General features: G+C 40.8%; 1 protein-coding gene across 1 annotated transcript in view; it reads right to left on the reverse strand.

Annotated features, from left to right (window-relative positions):
- Positions 1 to 20101, reverse strand: part of fat4 (FAT atypical cadherin 4) — a 98310-nt gene that overhangs the window by 29931 nt on the left and 48278 nt on the right. Inside the window, exons 2-6 of the mRNA XM_076149105.1 lie at positions 17717 to 17848; positions 11821 to 12082; positions 10978 to 11328; positions 7983 to 8905; positions 6585 to 6759 (exon numbers count right to left, since the gene is read on the reverse strand). Coding sequence (XP_076005220.1) covers positions 6585 to 6759; positions 7983 to 8905; positions 10978 to 11328; positions 11821 to 12082; positions 17717 to 17848 — 1843 coding nt within the window. The remainder of the gene's footprint in view (positions 1 to 6584; positions 6760 to 7982; positions 8906 to 10977; positions 11329 to 11820; positions 12083 to 17716; positions 17849 to 20101) is intronic.

The following is a 20101-nucleotide window of genomic DNA, read 5'->3' on the forward strand; positions in this document are numbered from 1 at the left end:
GCTGTGCTGGAGTCACTGAGCTCTGAAGTGGTATGGATAGCATAAATGATAAATTTAAGCTTAATCCTGGTGATAGCCCCGTCTCCCAGACTGTTTTTTTAACTTTTCTCCATTGGAAGACATCAGGCTGATGGTATTCAGATAACTGCCTTTATCCTATGAGCAGCCATTACACTATTGGAGACAGTATAAAGACACTGGCGTCAGTGCACCCCATCTTAGACAAAGCTGCTCAATCTGTCATATTGCTCAAGACACACAAGGATTCCTTGCTTCTTTAATTAAATCTAGAAACGCCATTAACATTTAATTAAACATAGAACATTCCCTTTAGATCTGATAATGAATTGGAGCTGTGACAACTAAAACAGAGCTCCGTGTTTGATATTGGAGTGTCCCAAATGTAAACTTGCATTAAGCAAATTTTTTGATGCTAACTCAGATTTCCCTGTAATACATACTTCTGATCTCAGCATTCCACAGTCAATTTCTAAATATTGACCCTTGAACTTGATAACAGACCAGTTATCCAGGCATCTACAGTATTTGCTGCATTTTCACATAGACGAGCAGCTCCGTATCACTAAGCAAAGAGTTGGCAGCATTCCAAGCTACCTACAAAGCGATTCCTAAATAGTGTACACTGTTACAGTTATCTCTAGATGACTCACAAACCTCGAAAGCCCCGATAAGATAATTTTACGCAATGTGTCGGGCAAAAAATGACTGAGAGGAAAAAATAAACAATCTGCTGGTGAGTAGTAGAGAGCAAAACAGAGTTAAAGACAAGTGAATATTGGATTCAACATGCAGCCAAAAATGACTGCCAATGTTGGATGTGTAAGATTTGAGAGCTTTCCTTGTATTGGCTGTGGAGATAATGGGAGAACCCTGAATAACCCTGAAGAATGGGTGTCCAGAATAACAAGCTTTCAGGAGGCATTGACTGTGTTGACCATCTGTTTCTTCCCACTGTGCCCTAACGATTCACAGACAATTTCCTCTGTAAGCCTTTCATAAGCCCAACCCAGAAAGCATTGTCTAGCATAAACATATGGCTGAAGACTAAGCACATTATTAGTGTACATTACCAATGGACAAATCACATTAACCTCCTGGAAGGTACCATGAACATAGTTTCCAGATCAGAGGGGAAACAAATACATGCTAATTACTATGAAGTTGTCCGTTTTCTGTTGTCCTCACACAGCTGAAGGAGGCTCACAGGGGACTGATATAAAGTCAAGTCACAGTCTATGAGACGCGCTGTGATCTCTAAGTTGCTCGGTCTAATCCACACTAAGAAACCAACTGTAGTGTCTCTGCTGGCACAAGAGATAATCTCTTCCCTCGACGCGATAAAATCGAAAACGTAATCGAGTTGAACTGCTGGGATGTCCAAACAACAGAGTTCATTAAAGTTGGAAGTCCAGGACAGGTTGACTTAAGGAAGAGATGAATGAGTAAATTTATGAGACAGCCCATCTGTAGCCTGAAGCTTAAAGCTAAACAGTTAATTACGGTTTATGGACTGCGGCTAGATTCAGCTCTTAAGGGACGGCGTAAATAAAACACCATCACTCAGGGGGGAGAGTTGGCTGCCACCAAGGCGAAATTGACATTTTTCTCCCCCTGAGAACCTGTTGCTTTGCGACAAAGCTTCTTTTAATGTGACCCCATCCAGCACCCATGAATGGCCACGGTGGAGCCGAGTGCAGGGTGCGAGTTGCCCCCCTGCACAGTTTGCCAAACAGAGTAAACAGAGGTTTTCTCACAGTTAACCAGCAAGTGGGAGAAAGGGATATCTCAGCAGAAAAGCCCACGTAATTCTTATAATACAGCAGAGATTGCTGACGTGTCTGAGATAGACGCATTCGTCAAATTAGACCTTGAATGTTATACAGCTTGGCAGTTATTTATGAAGTGCTGCATTGGAACGTTTTGCATAATTTCTTCTCCATATGTTCTGGAGAGGGTTTGGTGGTTTGCATGCAGGCAAGGGAAACCTATTGAAAGACAAAAAGTGCTCTGTTTTCTAATATTTTTGGACCTCTTGTGAAACTGAATGACGTGACTTGCCTTTGGAGTGTTTATACCAATATTTTGCTGTGTCATTGAATATTTGGAAATCTCTGTTTAGCCCCAAATCTGTGGAGGATTCAGTGGCTCTGCATTTTATGGTGACTAAGCAGTTCATAATCAGTGGAAAATATATACTGGCAATATAAATTTAATACGATACATCACTGTAATATTCATACATGGGTACTATAACTGTGACATGATATGACTTTGACAAGGTGTTCAAGTGTGAAAATAGCACACTTGGGCTTGGCCATGCACAGCCTGTTATAATAAATTATTCTGAGATTAATTTTGTGAAACAGCAATATCACAACCAAAGTCCTAAGAGAAAAAGAGAGAATAAACATCAATGAAAAGTTAATCTTGCTGGCCCCTACAAAGCACTAATCATCCAACCCACACCAACTCTTAAACACGCCATTAGATACCAAAGCTATTTACACATACAGTCAGATCCAGCAATTGTTAAAGGGTGTACCAGAGAGCGGAAAAGAGAAAATAAGGGAGAGGAAAAAGCTCTGCAAGACCGCATTGTTACTGCAACGTTTTTAAAGAGCTGATCTAGAATGTTACGGCTATGTTAAGGGTCATTTGAGGAACCTGATATTTCATTTGGCGAATCTTTTTGTTGCCACTAGGCTGGAGTCTGGATGAAAACTTCAGAAATTGACCCCATTAAAAACTCATTGCGGCAACACTGGACAGTGATGCACCAGTGCCTTGTGCACCATTTTATAAGCGGCCATTCAATCTACCACAACGGTGGATCTGTTTATGCTCAGGTCCTGTGACTCACATCTCCATCTTGTTTTCTTAAAATGCAGATGACAACCTGGAGATTGACATATCCCTTTTTAAATTGTTATGGGAGGAAAAACAGACAAGAATGTTTACACACAACATTCATGAAAGCCATTGGAAGGCATAAAGGCTCCTGCTTATAAATAGGGGCGGTCATTAAAATTCTTTATCTGCTAAGCGGCCATTTAGCCCCCCAACACCCATCAGCCAAAAGGCCATATACAAACAGTGTGGCACTGTGGAGTGATGTGAAAGACATGGGATTTCTATGCGACCGTATCCTCCATAATAAGCATGGGCCAAGGGATTTACTGTGCCTTCTCTTTTAATAAATGTGACTAAACGCGGTGCATGTCAATGCGCCCTGAGGAGGCTCTCACCACCACACGCAAACTCACAAACTCTCGTGCAAGTCAAAAACACACCCGCAGAAAAATGCATAAACATACACACGCAGAAGAATAAATGTGAATAAATGCTTTGCTTAAATACATGCAAATGTCTGCATATACGTAAGCACATACAAATATGCACACATACAAACATTATATGAAGAGCTCATTGCAAATTCTTGTGTAAACAGTTAAAAGTCGTGTTTTTCAAGAGCAAATTAATAACAATCAACTGATGTTCGGTTTAAAAAAAGGAAACAAATGTAAAGTTTCACACAGCTTAGGGTTGGCGAATATGTACTACATATAGGGCAACACAGGTGTATATCTAAAAGCTATAGAAGACACCCTGATCCGTCATTTTTCAGATACTATAAGGTACCTCCAGGGAGCAGAGGAGGATACTGAATAGGATATGTTCATTCATAGGAAAGCAGAGCTACCTAAAGTTGTGTATGCAAAGCTAATCAGCTGCACGGAACAATACCTGTCCAACTGTTGAAAACATCAAATGTGTTCTAAAATCAGGGAAAACAAAACATTCCAGAGCCAGAATACCTCACCCTGTGTCTCTGCTGGAGAGCTTGTTGTTTTACATTTTTCCATTAGGACATAACTTGTGCGTTGCTAAGCAGTGGCTTACAGATCTGATTTGCCTGCAGTCGATCCCAGATGTTGCCCCTGCATCCAGACCAGCCTAAGACCCTGCAGCCCCGTTATCTCCCTCTCTATTTCTTCCCTCTGAAATGCTGCCAACAACTTTCCGTAAGCAAGAAGAGGGAAAAAAACTGAAATAGGCCAGGTCTGATCTTCAAGTTTCTCCTCAACAAGGGTCCTTGTAAAACACCTTAATGCAGCTTGTATGGATGCCACATTTCAGGGCCTGTGCTCAGATTTTTAAATAATGACAGAAGTGTGCCAAACTCTGGTGTTTCTTTCCGAGCCAGAAACCATCATGAGAACCAGCACCCAGTGAGCACGTTTGTTTCCATCCATTTCATGACAGATTTCAGTCAGCACAGCAGAGTTGGTCCGGAAAGTCTGTTCAACTTGCAGTTAATGAGTTTACCGTCATTGAAAAATGTCGCTGGAGGAGGGACCAGAGTGCAACTTTGGAGAAGTCACTTTGTGATACATTCATCATAATGGGACTCATACTGTACATGATAAAGGTTTGGACTGGATCAGAACAAGATCAAAGACGCCCAACCCCAAAAAGGGCTCAAGGACAGTTGGAGCAAACGTGATAAATACCTGAGGGGGATTAGATCTCAAATGGGATGGACCCAAACAGACAGAGAACACTGGCAGCTGCACAATTGTCCACCAATTACCAAGCATTTGTTCTTTTAATCAGTGTCAACAAAACGCCTCCATTGTTCCTGCACTTATACTCCTATACTTTCTCTTCTATTCTTTCCACTTAACCTGAAAAAGCAAATTTTCTGCTTCTAGCTGATAGGGGGTCTGCTCTGATCCATGCAAGTATAAGACATTGACACACAAACATGAGTCCCTTGGCAAAATCTCCTAATTAGAATAAAAATAATTTGGAATCGAATCCGGTCCTCAGTCCAGTCTCGGTTCCAGGAAACGTTACAAACAAGATAATTCAATATACACAGTGAAAATATTTAACACTTTGAAGTTGAGCAAGCCAACAGTTATGACGCTGATGAATGGCTGAGGATGATTAGCACTACGGTTAACCGCTGGCCGCAAGTCCTTGATGGTGGAGATGTGTAATTCTTAGTTTTTCTTTAGAGCTTTAGTTTGGTTATAAAACCTACTGATGACTTTAAACCTCAACCTCTCCCTCCTTTTTTCAACAGTAAACATCAACTTTGGTCAACAACCACAGAGCAGTATGAGAAATGGATTGCTTCGCCTCTATCAGACATGATGTGGAATGCAATTTCAGTGCATTATCCAAAATACTCTAATCTCATATGCATGCAAACCACTCATTTCACAGAGTCAATGCATTTACAATCTCAAAGTTATTTCAGAGTGAAGAATCCACATGGTTTCTCTCTCTGTTGCATGCTGTATTGGTGAAATTCAGCACTATGGGAAGACTTTCATGTGTTGAATGTGTGCGGTTTAAAATGGTTCCTTGTAGACAGCAGACTTGGAAACATGTCTGCGCCATCCACCTTCATCATTTCCTGCCAGATCGAGCCTGGGAGAAGCATTTTCTCCCACTGTCTCAGCCGAGGCCTCAAAAATGTGAGAAAATGCTGCAGGGTAATTTGACCATACTATGATTATGTTTTTTTTTATATTTTGATATTGTAGCCTAAATCTCCCTTTCTGTCTCTTAAAAACAATGTACTGAAATGTCCTGTCAAAATATTTTGGAATTGTTGGCAGGGCTCTAAATATGGACTCCTTGTGAAGAGTACAAAAAAGGGATTGAATCCTAATTAGTACGTTCACTTGTTGGGCAACCTTTAGATTTGTGCCACATAGCCATGTGTGCCACATAGCCATGTGTGGCACAAATCTGTGTAGAATATAAAGTAACACAATCTAAACACAACATGCACAGAAATACACTTGTGTTTGTTACTTAGATGAGATCAAATGAAAATTTGCTACTTTGCTCACACAGTTTTTGATTGATCGTCTTTTTCCCAAAATATCTCAGACAAGGTTTCTTCCCAAAATGTGCTGATTATGTAACATTATAATGACTTTGAAACACAGCAGTACCCAGACCTTTTTCACTCACAATACTGTGCTGCATTTTAACAATTCTCACCAAGTTCTGAGCAAGGTCAAAAATACACTGTTATGAATGGTCACATGGTCAGTCCAGGAATGAAACGGAACCACCCTCAGACCATGACGGCTATGCCAGAGCAGCTCGAGGAAACATATACTTAGCTGGGATACCATGTGATTTGGCTGCAACAGGGATACGCATGTACTCCTTTAACTGCACATTAACTGGCCTCTATGCAATAACAAGTTAACCTTTTATCTGGCTATAACAAGCTCTACCGCTGTATCCAAATAAACAGAGGATGCTATTCAATCGAACCCACTGAAAGGACTTCTGGGGAATAGGGCAAAAAACACCCACTATTTTGCAAGCTAAAAACTGAATGTTTAGATTATCGTGCCACACAAAGGATCAAATCAAAATGCTGTTTGTTGACATCCCAGTTAGTTTATGAGAAATGTTCTTAGCCAGCATAATTTAGCTGGTTGATTACAAAATTTGTCTGAGCTTTCCTAAAATGTAACAATGTCCATGTAAGGAAACGTAGATAACACATTGCAAAGCTGTTGTGGTCCTACCTGAGTCTGTAGCTGTGATCAGTAGGATGTATTTCTCATGAACCTCCCGGTCCAGAACGGTGGTCAGGCTCAGCTGGCCACTGGATGAGAGGCTGAAAGCACCTTCATCATTCCCTCCACTGAGCATGTAGCTTAGCTGACCGTTAGCACCTTGGTCGTCATCTCGAGCAACAACCTGGAGAAGACAGATCCACAGAACCCTTAGAGACCATGAAGAAACCTCTTGTTGGTTGTGTGTATTTGTGTTTTGAGCAGCAGTCATTTGGGTTAATGTGGTAATATAATGTTTTACATGAATGAACATGAATATGGGCAGTTTTAAGTTGGATCTCTTCTAAATGGCCCGCTCAATTCTGATCGCAAGCAACGTTTGCCTTGTGTGTGTGTCTAACAACAATAAAACACACTTAAAATATGAACATTTTTCACCTAGGACCTGAGAATGATATCACAAATAAGCTGCAAAATTAACATGCAGCTAATAGCAAGAATTTGACGAATGAAGACTTGAATTTGTACATATTCCAAGAGGGGCTTTCAATGAGAATACTGGAATTGTTTCAGTAATAAGTTGCTTGTTTACATAAAAATGTCCATTTAAGCCTAGGGGTATCATTTGTTCTACTAATAGCCACTGAAGCTAATCATTGAGGGAAAGATCCCTCATTGACTTTCAGACTTCAGTCACAAATGTGTTCTGCACTTTTCAGGCTGGTCTGTGGATTAAAGTTAGACATTTAATTTATATTTCCAGAGTATGAAACCATTAGCCATTTCACTAGTGTGTCCAAATGCATTGTGGGATTCTCAGTCCTTCCTGTCATACATGCCACAAAGAGGCATAGCCAGGTTAGCGTACAGATGTGTACTTTTGTGTGGCAAACCCACCACTCCTGGATCTATTCCCACCACATGACTACAACCCCATTTCCTCATAAGGTACACAAGCAAAGGCACATGGAATTGCTGTCACAGAAAATCAGCCATCTCCCTCCATATTTGTATGGGTCATTTAGTCATCACAGTAGTTAAGATGTTAACTGCCTTTTCATGTCGTTCAGCGGAGTTTCACATTTCAAGAACTGAAAACCCCAAAAGCCATAATTGTGCTTAGAAAATTGTGGTAATACATAATTTGTTTAAGAATTTCTGTCAAATATTTGTCATGGTATTGAACCCATATAAGACCTAATTGTCCATGGTGGTTGATTGTGTTTCTTTCAGTGATTCCAGTCACATACCTGCACATATTAAGTTAGCATTACTACAAATTTGGTTAACAAATTAACTAATTTAAGGTCTTAGGACTCTTTCCTTCTACTCACAAGATCCTTTTTAAACATTAATAATTTCCTAACCACTGAAATGTTAATTAATGTATTAACAAAATCAACTGACCAGAAGGATGTTTCTTGGTAGGTTTCCCAGGTTCTCCTGAACATTTACAGTGTAGGGAGAAAGTTCAAACACAGGTGAACAGTCATTGACATCCAACAACACAATGTTGACTGTTGCCTGGTCCGTCCTGGGGCTGCTCCCGCGATCCGCAGCTTGGACTACCAGCGAATAGGTCGATCTTTCCTCACAGTCCAACTGTTTAGCCACCGAAATCATGCCAGTGACAGAATCAATCCTGAAATCAGAGTTAGTGTTTCCATCTGAAATAGAAAAGCGGATCTGGCCATTAGTGCCTTCATCAGCGTCACTGGCAAACACCTGGATGACATCAGTTCCCGTCAGGATGTTTTCTTCAATCTCAATGTCATAGATATTCTGCGAGAAGCTTGGCGTGTTGTCATTGACATCCAGTACCATCATGGTTACATCCATCGTTGAAGACTGAGGGGGCTCGCCTTTATCAGTAGCCACCACTGTGAGTGTGTAGTTTGAAAGTTCTTCTCTGTCGAGCTCCCCAACTAATCTGACGTCTCCATTGATGTTACCAATACTGAATTTATTGCCAAACGGTCCTTTGAGGGAGTATTCGACATAGCTGTTAGGACCACTGTCGGCATCTGTGGCTTGGGCAGTGAATACAACTGTGTCAACTGGTGTATTCTCCTGAATATAGGTCATCTTCTGGGAGGTAAAGCTTGGCGGGTTGTCATTGACATCCAGGAGAATGATGGACACCTGAGCAGTGCTCGTGAAGCGGATAAAGGGTGATGGAGCCAGGTCATTAGCAGTGATCACTAAATTATAGAAGGATTGTGTTTCCCTGTCCAAGGCCTTCTTGGTTTGGAGGACACCCTCCTTGGTAATGCCAAAGTGGCCCTGGGGATCACCTGAAGCAATGCTGTAGAAGAGCTGGGCGTTTGGGCCTGCAAGACAAGAGGTTGATTGGTAAGGACAGAATGTTTTAAGCTACAGTGAGAGTGAGACAAGCATACTTTCATCTAAAGTGCTCACCAATCCTGTGTACTAACCCAGCTGTGGATCAAGGGCTCTAAACATACCACATATAACTGAACACTCCAAAAATAAATACATAAATATTAAGTAAAGTTAGGATAAATGCTTGAGGTTTTTTTTCACCATCAAACACCAAATCTGTTTTTAAATGATTGTATGTTGCGTTGAATGCAATCAAAACGGTTTTCATTTGATCTCGGTTGAAGTTATGTGGTGTCCAGTGGAGTAATGGATACACATTTATCATATCGTGTGGGCAGAGTTTCAGCTTTCATAATTACACAACAAAGACACAGTCAATAAGAAAATCTACTCATGTGCAGATGCAAGTTGAAAACATGATAGCTGGCAGACTAGGAGGGACTTTGTATTTCTATACCACAAGAAAGGGACAGATCAGACAAAAGGGCTGACTTTGGTGAGTCACTCTCTTTATGGACAGAGCTCATTTATAGCTGTTAAAGAGAAAGTTTATAGTTTTATGTCACTTTGTACTTTGTGATTTTCTGAGGATGGAGAAGTAAACACATCTGATACCGAGACAGAATTTGGCTGAATGGGAATGAATCCTGGCAAGTGAAGTCAAAAAGGAAATCTATTTAATGTGACCTTCACCAGAAATAAACACAAGATTCCAGGATAACAAACACAAAAACAATAATGTAAAAGTTGAGAGCTGATTACTATGGCTTTCATTGTTTCTGACCTGATTGTTAAACATATGTTGCCTTAGTTAGGTACTTATATGTGCTATCAACATCCATTTCCACAAATTGTGCTTGTGCGACAGTTGGAGCTCTGGCTGTTGTCCTCCTAGTGGACGTTCATTTCAGCATTCCATGTAGCTTGACAGACTGTTATCAAAAGTAAAACACCACCACAGACCACTTCCTAAACTGATATCAGTACTGTACAGTTTTGGAAAATTCCTCTGAAATGAAGCTTTTATGTGACAAAACGACAGTATGGCTCAATACACGAATGTAGTAAATTATCTAACCTTGAGATCTGGCCTAATCCACAGCACTGCCCCGGAACAAGGGGGGTCAAAAAGAGCTTAAATTGAGCGTCTGTAATTCAACTCAACAGGGTATTCATGTGGAAAACTGCGGCACCTTCCCACAGTCCAGCGTGTATTTACAGTACACATGTAATCCCTTATCAAAGCTTGAATGCTACTTCCATCCCAGCTGAGGTGACGCTGTCCACAGACAAAGTCTAAGGGTCGGGGGTCACGGCTTAGGAAGTCCCAACAATGGCCGTGTGTTATTTTGAAACGCGACTATACGTCTGAGAGGACGACGCGGTCAGATTATGTGGACACTGGGGGGAAGAAGCCAGACTTTGGTTGAAGCTCGGCAGCATTTTTCCCATGAATGTAGGTCACAATAACCACATTAGGCTTGGATGATGCAGTAATTACAGTAGAGGGGAGGTACAGTGACTCTTTGAATACCACGCAGCACTTGGGAAACACGAACTCACCACCTTAAATGCAGAAATAACTAAACCCGCGTAATCATACAGTGAAGATGTTGTATTTCATCAAATCATTCATGCGTAACGTAAGAAAAAAAAACTAAATAAAATGTAGGTTTGATCGTTTCCTTGTAGCCAACTGTCATAACAAAATGACAGCACTATCATAATACTTTGTATAATTATGACATACACTGTTTTAGTATATATTTCTATATATCCCTGCACAACTGCAGTTTTAATTAATATTCTGACACAGATATCATGATGTTGCTTTCCTGATATGTTTTTGTCACTATATTGGGTCTGTCACCAAAACAACATTACTGCAGGGAACTTTATTGTTAAAAACTAATTATTAATGTTTTTCAATACTTGCAACGGTTGGTCTAATGGTTGTCAATTTAAAAAAATCTCACTACATGGAATGTAGAAATTCAGCCACAGGCAGTGGTAACCGTCTTTAGTTCCACCTCCCATGTAAGTTACCACAGGTACATACCATCATCCGCATCGCTGGCCCCAATAGTGACGATGCTGGATCCAGGCGGCAGGTTCTCTGACACAGAGGTGCTGTACATGGTGGTGTTAAAAATGGGTGGGTTGTCGTTTACATCCAGGATGTTGAAGTACACTCTGACAGTGCTGGCTTGCCCTCCACCATCTTGGGCCTTTGCTGTCAGAATATAGTACTGCTGAGTCTCATAGTCCAGCGAACGTGTCACATTGAAAACTCCTGTCACTGGGTTTAGGAGGAATGTCTCGTCTTCATCGTCTTCCTCCAACACGTAGGTGACCTCTCCGTTTACTCCTGAGTCAGAGTCGCTGGCCAAGATCGCTGCCACTATGGAGCCTGTGAGCGTCACACAAGAGCAATACACATTTAAGCAAAAGGCACAATTTCCACTACCACTCATTAGCACAACATGGTCATGATATGACTGTGTGCGTTATTAGGGTTGCTGTGACTCAGCAATTGACTCAACTGAGGAGCAAGTTTGAGCTTTTCTTGCTCATTTCACATCAATCTGATTTAATAAATTTAAAGGGGTCTACTCCCTCATGAATGAATGCTGAAAAGTGTTAGTCAATTAGATTTCCCCTTAAGAAATATAGAGAGGGGTTGAATATAAAAATATTTAAAACAGTAAAAAGGGGACCCTGATGACCTTAACAGAGCAAAAGTCCAGTCTAAATCCTTCAACAGAGGTTCCAACGCTGTCTGCCTGACAGGACAATCTATCACCACGTGTCTCCATTCTATGTATTTCAGCGTTTCTCAGCAATGAAAAAAATACGATTGTGAACATCAAAGTTGGATGCTTCAGTGAATCAGAGTCCTCACCTGGTACCATATCTTCAGGTATATCAAATGAATACGTTGTACGAGAGAACTTGGGTGTGTGGTCATTGATGTCACTGACAGTGATGTTCAGCCTCATGTCCGATGACTGCTTTCCATCATCTGCACGCACCAGAAGGGAATATTTGGAGCGGCGTTCCCGATCTAGTTTCTTGGTGGCGATCAGATCTCCTGATTCAGGGTCGATCCGAAAACTGTCATCTGCCCCACTGATGATGGTGTACGTCACGAGGGCATTGGGACCCTGAGGTGAAAGAGAACATGTTCACACATCAAACACATTCAAAGCTTTCTACTGCATATTTAACAGCAGATCAGGAATTTGTACAGGCTGTGACATTTGATATGATTGACTTGCAAACGTTGTAAACTAATCTCAAACCATTTTGTATAATTAAATCTCTATGTTTACAGCACATAACCATAAACTTAACATTGGGCAGAACTCTCAAGTCAACATTTGTAGTGTTTACTTGTTCATTGTTTCAAATTGACTGGGTTCATCCCAGGCAGCAAACCAAACCAAATTTTAAATCAATATTTGCTAGTATGTTTTTTCTGTCTCTGAGCACACAGATGCTTAAATGTCCTCAGTTCTCAGGCCACAGAGAAGAAGAGCATGATGATTGCAAGCATCAAAGCGATTCTATCTTGTAGGAAATCAGCTCGTTTTCCTCAGATTAGCGTGTCTCAAGATCAAACCACCCCTGACTGTCCAACATGAATGAAAGCTTTCACTGTGGCTCAGGGACACATTTGTTAGAGGGAAGCCTTGTGGTTTTGAAAAAAAAACTATGCTATTGACTATGCTAAACTATTGAGTCCCATAAAAAGTTGCAGAAATAAAGAATAATGTATAAAAGGGAATGATACCCAGTATAACTACTCAAGCATTCTCAAGTTAAGAGACTTGAGAGTGAATGTTAAATGTAACTCCGACCTCTTTCTATTAAGAAGTTTTGTGAAATATACAAATGTACTTCATATCGCTTAAATGGCATATTCAATAAGAAAATGTGTCGCTTTTAATGTTTATCTACAAAGGATCGGTCATACTAGAGAGAGAAAGAAACACAGAAGCGGGACTTGTGATATTCCTGAGAGGCTCACCCTTAGTCTTTGAACTTTTGGAGGCTATAGTGTTCCTCTATAAATGCAACTAATAGATCCCCTGTTACCTTGGACAAGTACAAGTGCTATGACACATGTGAGAGCTATAGCAAGAGCTTTGGAATAGGAGAGCAGCGCTGAATGCGATATGACAACAGAGTAAGCCTGGTGACAGAGCTTGACATTTATATTTGTTCTGGGGACAATATCAGATCAGACAACTGTCTCTGCCTGTGTCTTCCACTACAGAGGAAGCGCAACATCAAAAGCTATTCACCAATAAAAAGCCAAGGCTCTAGTTACAGCTGGTTAAGAGCGCAGCTAAAAGAGACTCTTTCAGCTATGCATGATGTTTGGGGTAGTTTTTTGATCATGCTAGTACAATGACAGGGCTTAAACAGATAACTGTAGCATTAAAGCTGTTCTATAACTACAAATCAAAACATTGGAAGCCTTGGCAATCAACAGCTACATTTCAATCCAAACGCTGTGAAAGGTTTAAGCAACTGTTCTTGTGCACTGGTGGTGACGAGTGTCTGTGGCTTCCAACAAGTAAGTAATAAAAAGTTATTTATTTCATCCAGCGGTGTTATATCATAAACTGACTGTGCCAAGAGGACCTCAGCCTATTCTGCTTTTTGGCTAATGCATAGTGCAAATTCATCATTCAATGATATTGTGGATATCATGTTGTTCTGGAACCACATCTGTATTTGGATACACACCCAAACCATATGATACTACTGATCAGCATTGCCTTATCTTCACATTGGTGATTAAATGTTTGTAGCCATATTTGTTATTGTACAGTGATCATTTAAGTCAGTGCACATTTATTCAATATCTGGTCAATATCTGAATCTGGGCTGAATTGCATCTGTTGATAATCCATCATATGACGCGTTAATGATTTTCATGTAGAATGTTAAAAAAAGTGATAAGTATCATCCAGAATCCAAATGTCCAATTTAAATCTGCTCTTGACCCAAGTCCCATTGAGTTTTTTCCCCCGAAATCATATATATTAATATCCTGCTGTTAACTGGAGGTCCTTTTTATTCTTAGAATGTTGATGTTTCTAGGTGGAATGAAGGCAGCTTGGATGAAGCAGAGGATCATACTTTAGTATCAGGTGTTATCAGCCTTCACTGAATCTTCTTTTTATCAACGTGACTTCACTTCGTCTTGTGTGAAAAGACAAAATGTGTATTAAAATCTTCATGAAAACATATTTAATAATGCTCACATGACAAAACGTTTGAAATAGAGTTTCACTAATTACGGGCGGCCAACATGCATTCAGTGATACTGAGGGATAACATCATGCAGCTGGGGAGTCATGGTGAGCCTCATGTGCGTGAAGATTTAAAGAAATTAAGTGTGTGAGGAGATCAGTTTTGTACTCAATCTGATCATGGAATAGCTTTACCAGACCTGAGATAAGAGGTTCTATCTGTCATGAAAACAAATCAAACACTGAAATTCATTCAATTTGCCAAGTGTGATCCTTTCCTCCTTTTAGCAGACATTCTGTGAAAGGCTAATGAGCCAACCAGTCTGAGCCACTTACAAAAAGCTTTAGATGAAGTTAATATCATGAGGCCAAGTTCATGACTTGCTCTTATCTCTTCCTCATGGGTAGTTTTATGGCAGATAAAACCCCTGTCATTCTGACCTTGTCTCTCATTGCATTACCAGAGAGCTGGTCTGAGATCCGGGCCCAGTAAAAAAGAGGGAGACGAGGATGGAATGAGGCTCAGCTCATCTAAGCACCCTGCTGTCATCAATCAGTGGCTCCAGATCTGGCAATCCCATCAGCCACCTGGGCTGCACTCAGGAACCCAAAACCCGCGGTTTGCCAATTAATTTCGTGATAGGGTTCAAAAGCGGAGCACGAGAGGTGGAAGAGGCAGAGCAGGGGGCCCATCTAGGCCACCGTCTAATAACACACTGCACATGCGGGAAACAATACACACACTCGTATTCATACACCAACTCTGACCATGACCTTCATTAAAGTAATTAAATTCTTACATGTATACACACACACATAGACATACACAGACACACACACACACACACTCTTTTGACCTTCACTTAAGAGTCTGACAACTTTACAGCTCTCCAAAGATATGGTGGGTTGTCAGAGAAAAAAAACCGGGCTGACCAATTAAACAGTTCCAGGGACCCGAGCGTACCAGACAGGAGCAGAAGGTAACTCATTTAGCAGATGAGCGGTTTTTGGGAGCAAGCTGCTGCCATGAGAAGTGAGAGGTGTGAGGCAGGCACTGCTGCCGGGGACACTGAGCTTTCTTTATTCAGCGGCACCCAGTTAGAAATCCAATTATAACAGTCTGCCTGAAAACAAGCCACGTGTTGTCACTGAGAGCTTGATAAAGCCTTTGAATGGTGGGTTGATGGAGGTACTGTCAGCGCTGCTGCAGTGTAAATGTGGCATGAATGCACTGATAGCAGCACATAGTGGCTCTGTGTGGGCTGATGTGTATTTGTGGGCCACACTTTTTTTTCAGAGACGAATGCACTTTTCTTCATCAAGAAACATTTGACCTGTTACTTTCCACTGAGGCAAGCGCTCTCCAAAAGCACAAAACACTTTCAATTAAATGAAAGATATTTTCAGAGAGGCTTAACCAGCATAAGACAAAAGAGGATGTATCTTGTATTTTCCTTCAACTCTAATGCCGATTTCCTTCTTTTGGGGCGGAAATGACTGTAGCAGCAAGAAAACGGATGCATAGAAACAGCATCTTAATACCCTCGCACATGAATCCCACATGTAGCACTCTTAAATGGGATGGGATCATTATGATGTCTGAATTCAGCCCGTCAGCTGGCTAACAGCTTGCACTCTTGGCTACTCTGCACTGGCTCGCACATGTGGCTTTCTCAATGTGTTCCGTACGCTTAGTGTCAGCGCAACTTAAGTTTCCTGCGTAAGGATGTGGGCAAAGACTTGGCTGGCCTTATATCTGGCTCCGAGTGAGAGCTGGAATGATGTACAGGCTTCTATTTAGCAACCTATTCATGGCAGCACTGAAGTTGGAGTAAACATCGCTAGAATCTGTAATTGCTAAAAGGCTCCTCCACATTCTCCTCGAGTGTCTCGCTGTTTTTTTGCATTTGAATGAGTGAGTGAAAGTACAACGTTCTTGTAGTTTGGAGCATTCAGGAAGATATATACATGCATAGCATATATATATATATTTATGTAAAAATTGATGTTTCATCTACAGGAATGTTGCCTTAACTTGCGAAACACTGCTCAGACTGACCCTCCTTCTAAACTCAGATATGAGGAAAAACTGAACAACCACAAGCCTTGATTTCAGTACCATATGCTAAACCTTTCAAGATCAAAGCTCTGAATTTTTTGGTGCTGAAGAAGAAATAATCGAAAAACGTCCTTAAAATCCCCCACTGAAAAGACTGACCTGAGACCGGCTCTGAGATTTACAGTCAATATAGTCTTGTGATAAAAGAAAAATACCCAGAAGTGGGACTGTGTGTGACTTTTCTCACATCTTGCAGCTGTGCAATAAAAGACGTGTGGCCTCATAAGTTAAGTCCGTATTGCCTCTTTCTAAGCTCTCTCCCCTCTATGGCCTGACTTTTTCCATTCACTTCAACTGTGTCCTTTGGCTTGGGTGAGGGACCGCAGCCCTCGGAGATGCTGGGAAAGCCTGCCCTTCGCTCACTGCAGTATTTAATGTCCGTATCCTGCCTAAAGCAGCATAAAGATGGAGCCTTTAACTAATTGAGAGTGATGCTGCTGATGTAATGTGAACTATAGGGATCGCGGAGGGACTATCAAGGTGGAGGGGCCGAAAAATCAATCGCCTACTGCTTCCCTCCAGGCTTCTTGACACCAGAGGCCTCTACACATCTCGGATAACGTCAAAGCACAACAGCAGAAGACGACTTATGGGTGTGAAACGTGGAGTTTAAACATTGTCTCTGTTTGTAGTAGCGTATGAGAGTGTAGCAGAAAGTAATCCGGTTGTTAAGTTGGTACCAACAAAGTGCAAATGCTCTAAAGCAGAGAGGCCATACCATGTGCTTAAGCTAATACCTATAAGCTCTGAAAGTCTTCAAACAGCTACACTCTGCGTTCATGAAATGCATGAAATACTCACAATGGACCATTTCAACCGTAAATACTCTCTAATTTAATCTTAATTTCATAAATGCACATGTTTCCTATACAGCACTTAACCCAATTAACCCTAATACCCTTACTGCAGGTTCCATAGTCCTGCCTCTTACTTGTCCACCTACATTTTAAACAAGGAGACTTGAAAGAGTGTCTTTTTGTGCAAGTTCCATTATTATATTCATTCAAGGATTTATTACAGCTTATCAATGTATTTACTATCAAGAAGATAATTAAGCTTTCATGCACAAAAAAACACAGTGAGTGAAAACCTGGCCGTTTAGGTACTGTCTCTTTAAGAAACTTCGCAAAATGCCAGCCTTGTTCTGATTGGCCAGCTGCAATATGCCTGCATTTTCAGCCTGATGATTGCCAGATCTAGAAATATTGATTTAAGCTCAAATAATGTGTGTCAGCAGTTTCATTTCATTCATTGGTGTCTGCATTGGCCACTAAAACAATCAGCACACCAGGATCACACATTAAGAGGATATTTTTCATTCAAATGACCCAATATGTTGATTCTAAAAGCATTTAAAGTACAAAATGTCCGCACAAAAACTGTCAGACAACAATAGAAACTTGGGGAGTCATTACCTCGTCTGCATCCGTGGCTGTTAGCTGCATTATCTTGAATCCGTCGCCAATGTTCTCCTCGATGGTCACATCAAGGATGTCGTTAGGGAAAACAGGAGGGTTGTCATTGACGTCCTGCAGTGTGATCTCCACCTGAGGAGGAAGAAGAAACACCATTGTTTCCATTAGAGCTCTGCCAAACGCTGCCTGCTACAGCTGTTAAGATCACTGCAAATGAAGAACGTCACCTTCTCAGATTTCAGATGACGGACACACAAAGAGAAAGCTTTTCTCATTCTGTCTATAAAACATATAACATTTGGTTAATAACTTGAGAGAAAGTTGTGATATTTGTTCGCGATATTTGTAACGTTTGTTAAACACTGTTGACGTGCAGGACATGATGCAAGACAGTGTTTAGTATTAGTGACATCACTGTGACTGCCCTATGTTGGCATTTAGTGCAACCCCTCGTATCAGTGTCTGCTCCACGTCAAGCTCCCGCACATTCCGACAAATTATTAGCCATAAGGTCTCTAGCAATTCAATATTATATCAAAAATGCCACCAACAATCAACAACAGTTAGCTTATCATTTGAGTCATTGTAGCTTCATTCTCAAAACCATCTGATGTCCTATTTATCAACATCCAATAAGGGACAATTCACCATTTTGACCTACGTCCCAATGTTGCTTGATGCTACTACTGTGGTGTTTGTTCTTTAGTTGCATTGGCAATTGACTTGTTGCTTCATTTAACTCATTGTGACCTGCATTAGTACCACTTGAAACCCAATGCACACAGCTCTTACTGCCATAAACTGAACTGACGTGCGGCATGTAAACACTTGCATGATAGTGATGATATGGTGAACCTCAGCACAGCACAAATATTGCTGAAGCTTGTGGAAAAAGACAATTTACAAATTGACTGTAGGCTCTTTCCAAGGGTGACTAACAGTGTGTGTAACATTAGAGTAAACTAAGTGCACATCGGGGCTTCTCACTTTCAGGTCACAGAAACCCAAATGCATACACATTAGAGCCATGAAGCCCATGGGAAATAAAAGTTGTTTAATATAGTGGGAACCTGGAAACAAACTTGTTTGTATACATTCTGACACTGGGATTATATTTCAAATGAATTGAAATGACATTTATGTCTTCCTCATTTCAGACTGGTTAATGGATCCCATTACTCTCAATTCAGTTCAATTCCCCTTTTACTTTATTCAACTCTTTTAGATTGTGTCAAAAAGCATGTCAGTAAGGTAAAAGTGGGCTGAGATATAAGGTTTATACCTGACAATAGCAATATTTTATTAGTTTCATATTCATTGAGTGTGTTGACCTGTAGAGAAAGGAGTTTCAACAGATTACAGATAAATGCAGTGGGGCTAAAAGTACAATACTGAATACTGAATGAAATAGTCAAGGGATTAAGTTACATAGTTACTTTTTATCCTTGTTCACTGGGAATTAAACCCACAACTCTTTGCTATCAGAACCTACAGAATGACAATAAGAGGGACTTAGATGGAGTTTAACTATGCAAATGTATGAAGGAAAGTGGAGACCCTTGAGACGGTGAGAGTGAGACATTTCTGGTTTCAGATGCTCTGTGTTTAGTGAAGAGATATCATATTTCCACTCATATCCCACAACTTAACAACTGTCATCCCCTCCATCTCACCCACTAGCACAAATATGCATTTCAAAGCAAGCAAACAGGGTTTTGCTTTTGAATCATAACAGACATTTTGCCTTGCATTCTCTGTTTATTGCTTCTATAAATATGGAGAAGCCATGTTTAAACTCTCCAGCGATAAGATCTCCATTAATGTTGACAGCGATTATGGTAATTTTTTTGTGCCAGAGATGAAGCACCCACCTCACTAACTCCTTCACACACACAGACACACAGACACACGGAAGATTCTGTACGAGGCAGAAATGTAAAATAGGTGACATTTTGGAGAATAGGTCCAATGCCATAAGCTGAGATGGCTGCATAGATACAACACTCTATTCATGGTTGACTATTCATACAAAAGTCAAGCATCACATGTCCTAAAGTGTACTGAACCTCTGAACCCGCAACTAGCAGAACATCTTCTGAACAAACTTCCACCTCTATAGCCCAGTTCTTTAAAGAAGACGCACTGACTAACAAAATGTGCTCTCCTGCCCTTTGACTTTGAAGCGTGAGTGAATGAATGAATGAGTGAAACAATGAATGACTGTGTCTTTGTATGAGTATTTCAGTGCTTTGTCCTCATTTCAGACGTATCACTTACTATTCCAGGGCAACTCAACACAAATTCACAGCTACACCAAAATCTCATCACTATGACAATGGAGCTGATTTGTATGTACATGCAGATGATGTCCGTATTAAAATTTGA

This window comes from Genypterus blacodes, unplaced genomic scaffold (assembly GCF_046128005.1).
Source record: "Genypterus blacodes isolate CSIRO-AG114 ecotype Tasmania unplaced genomic scaffold, CSIRO-AGI_Gbla_v1 ptg000044l_1, whole genome shotgun sequence".
Taxonomy (NCBI): Eukaryota; Metazoa; Chordata; class Actinopteri; order Ophidiiformes; family Ophidiidae; genus Genypterus; species Genypterus blacodes.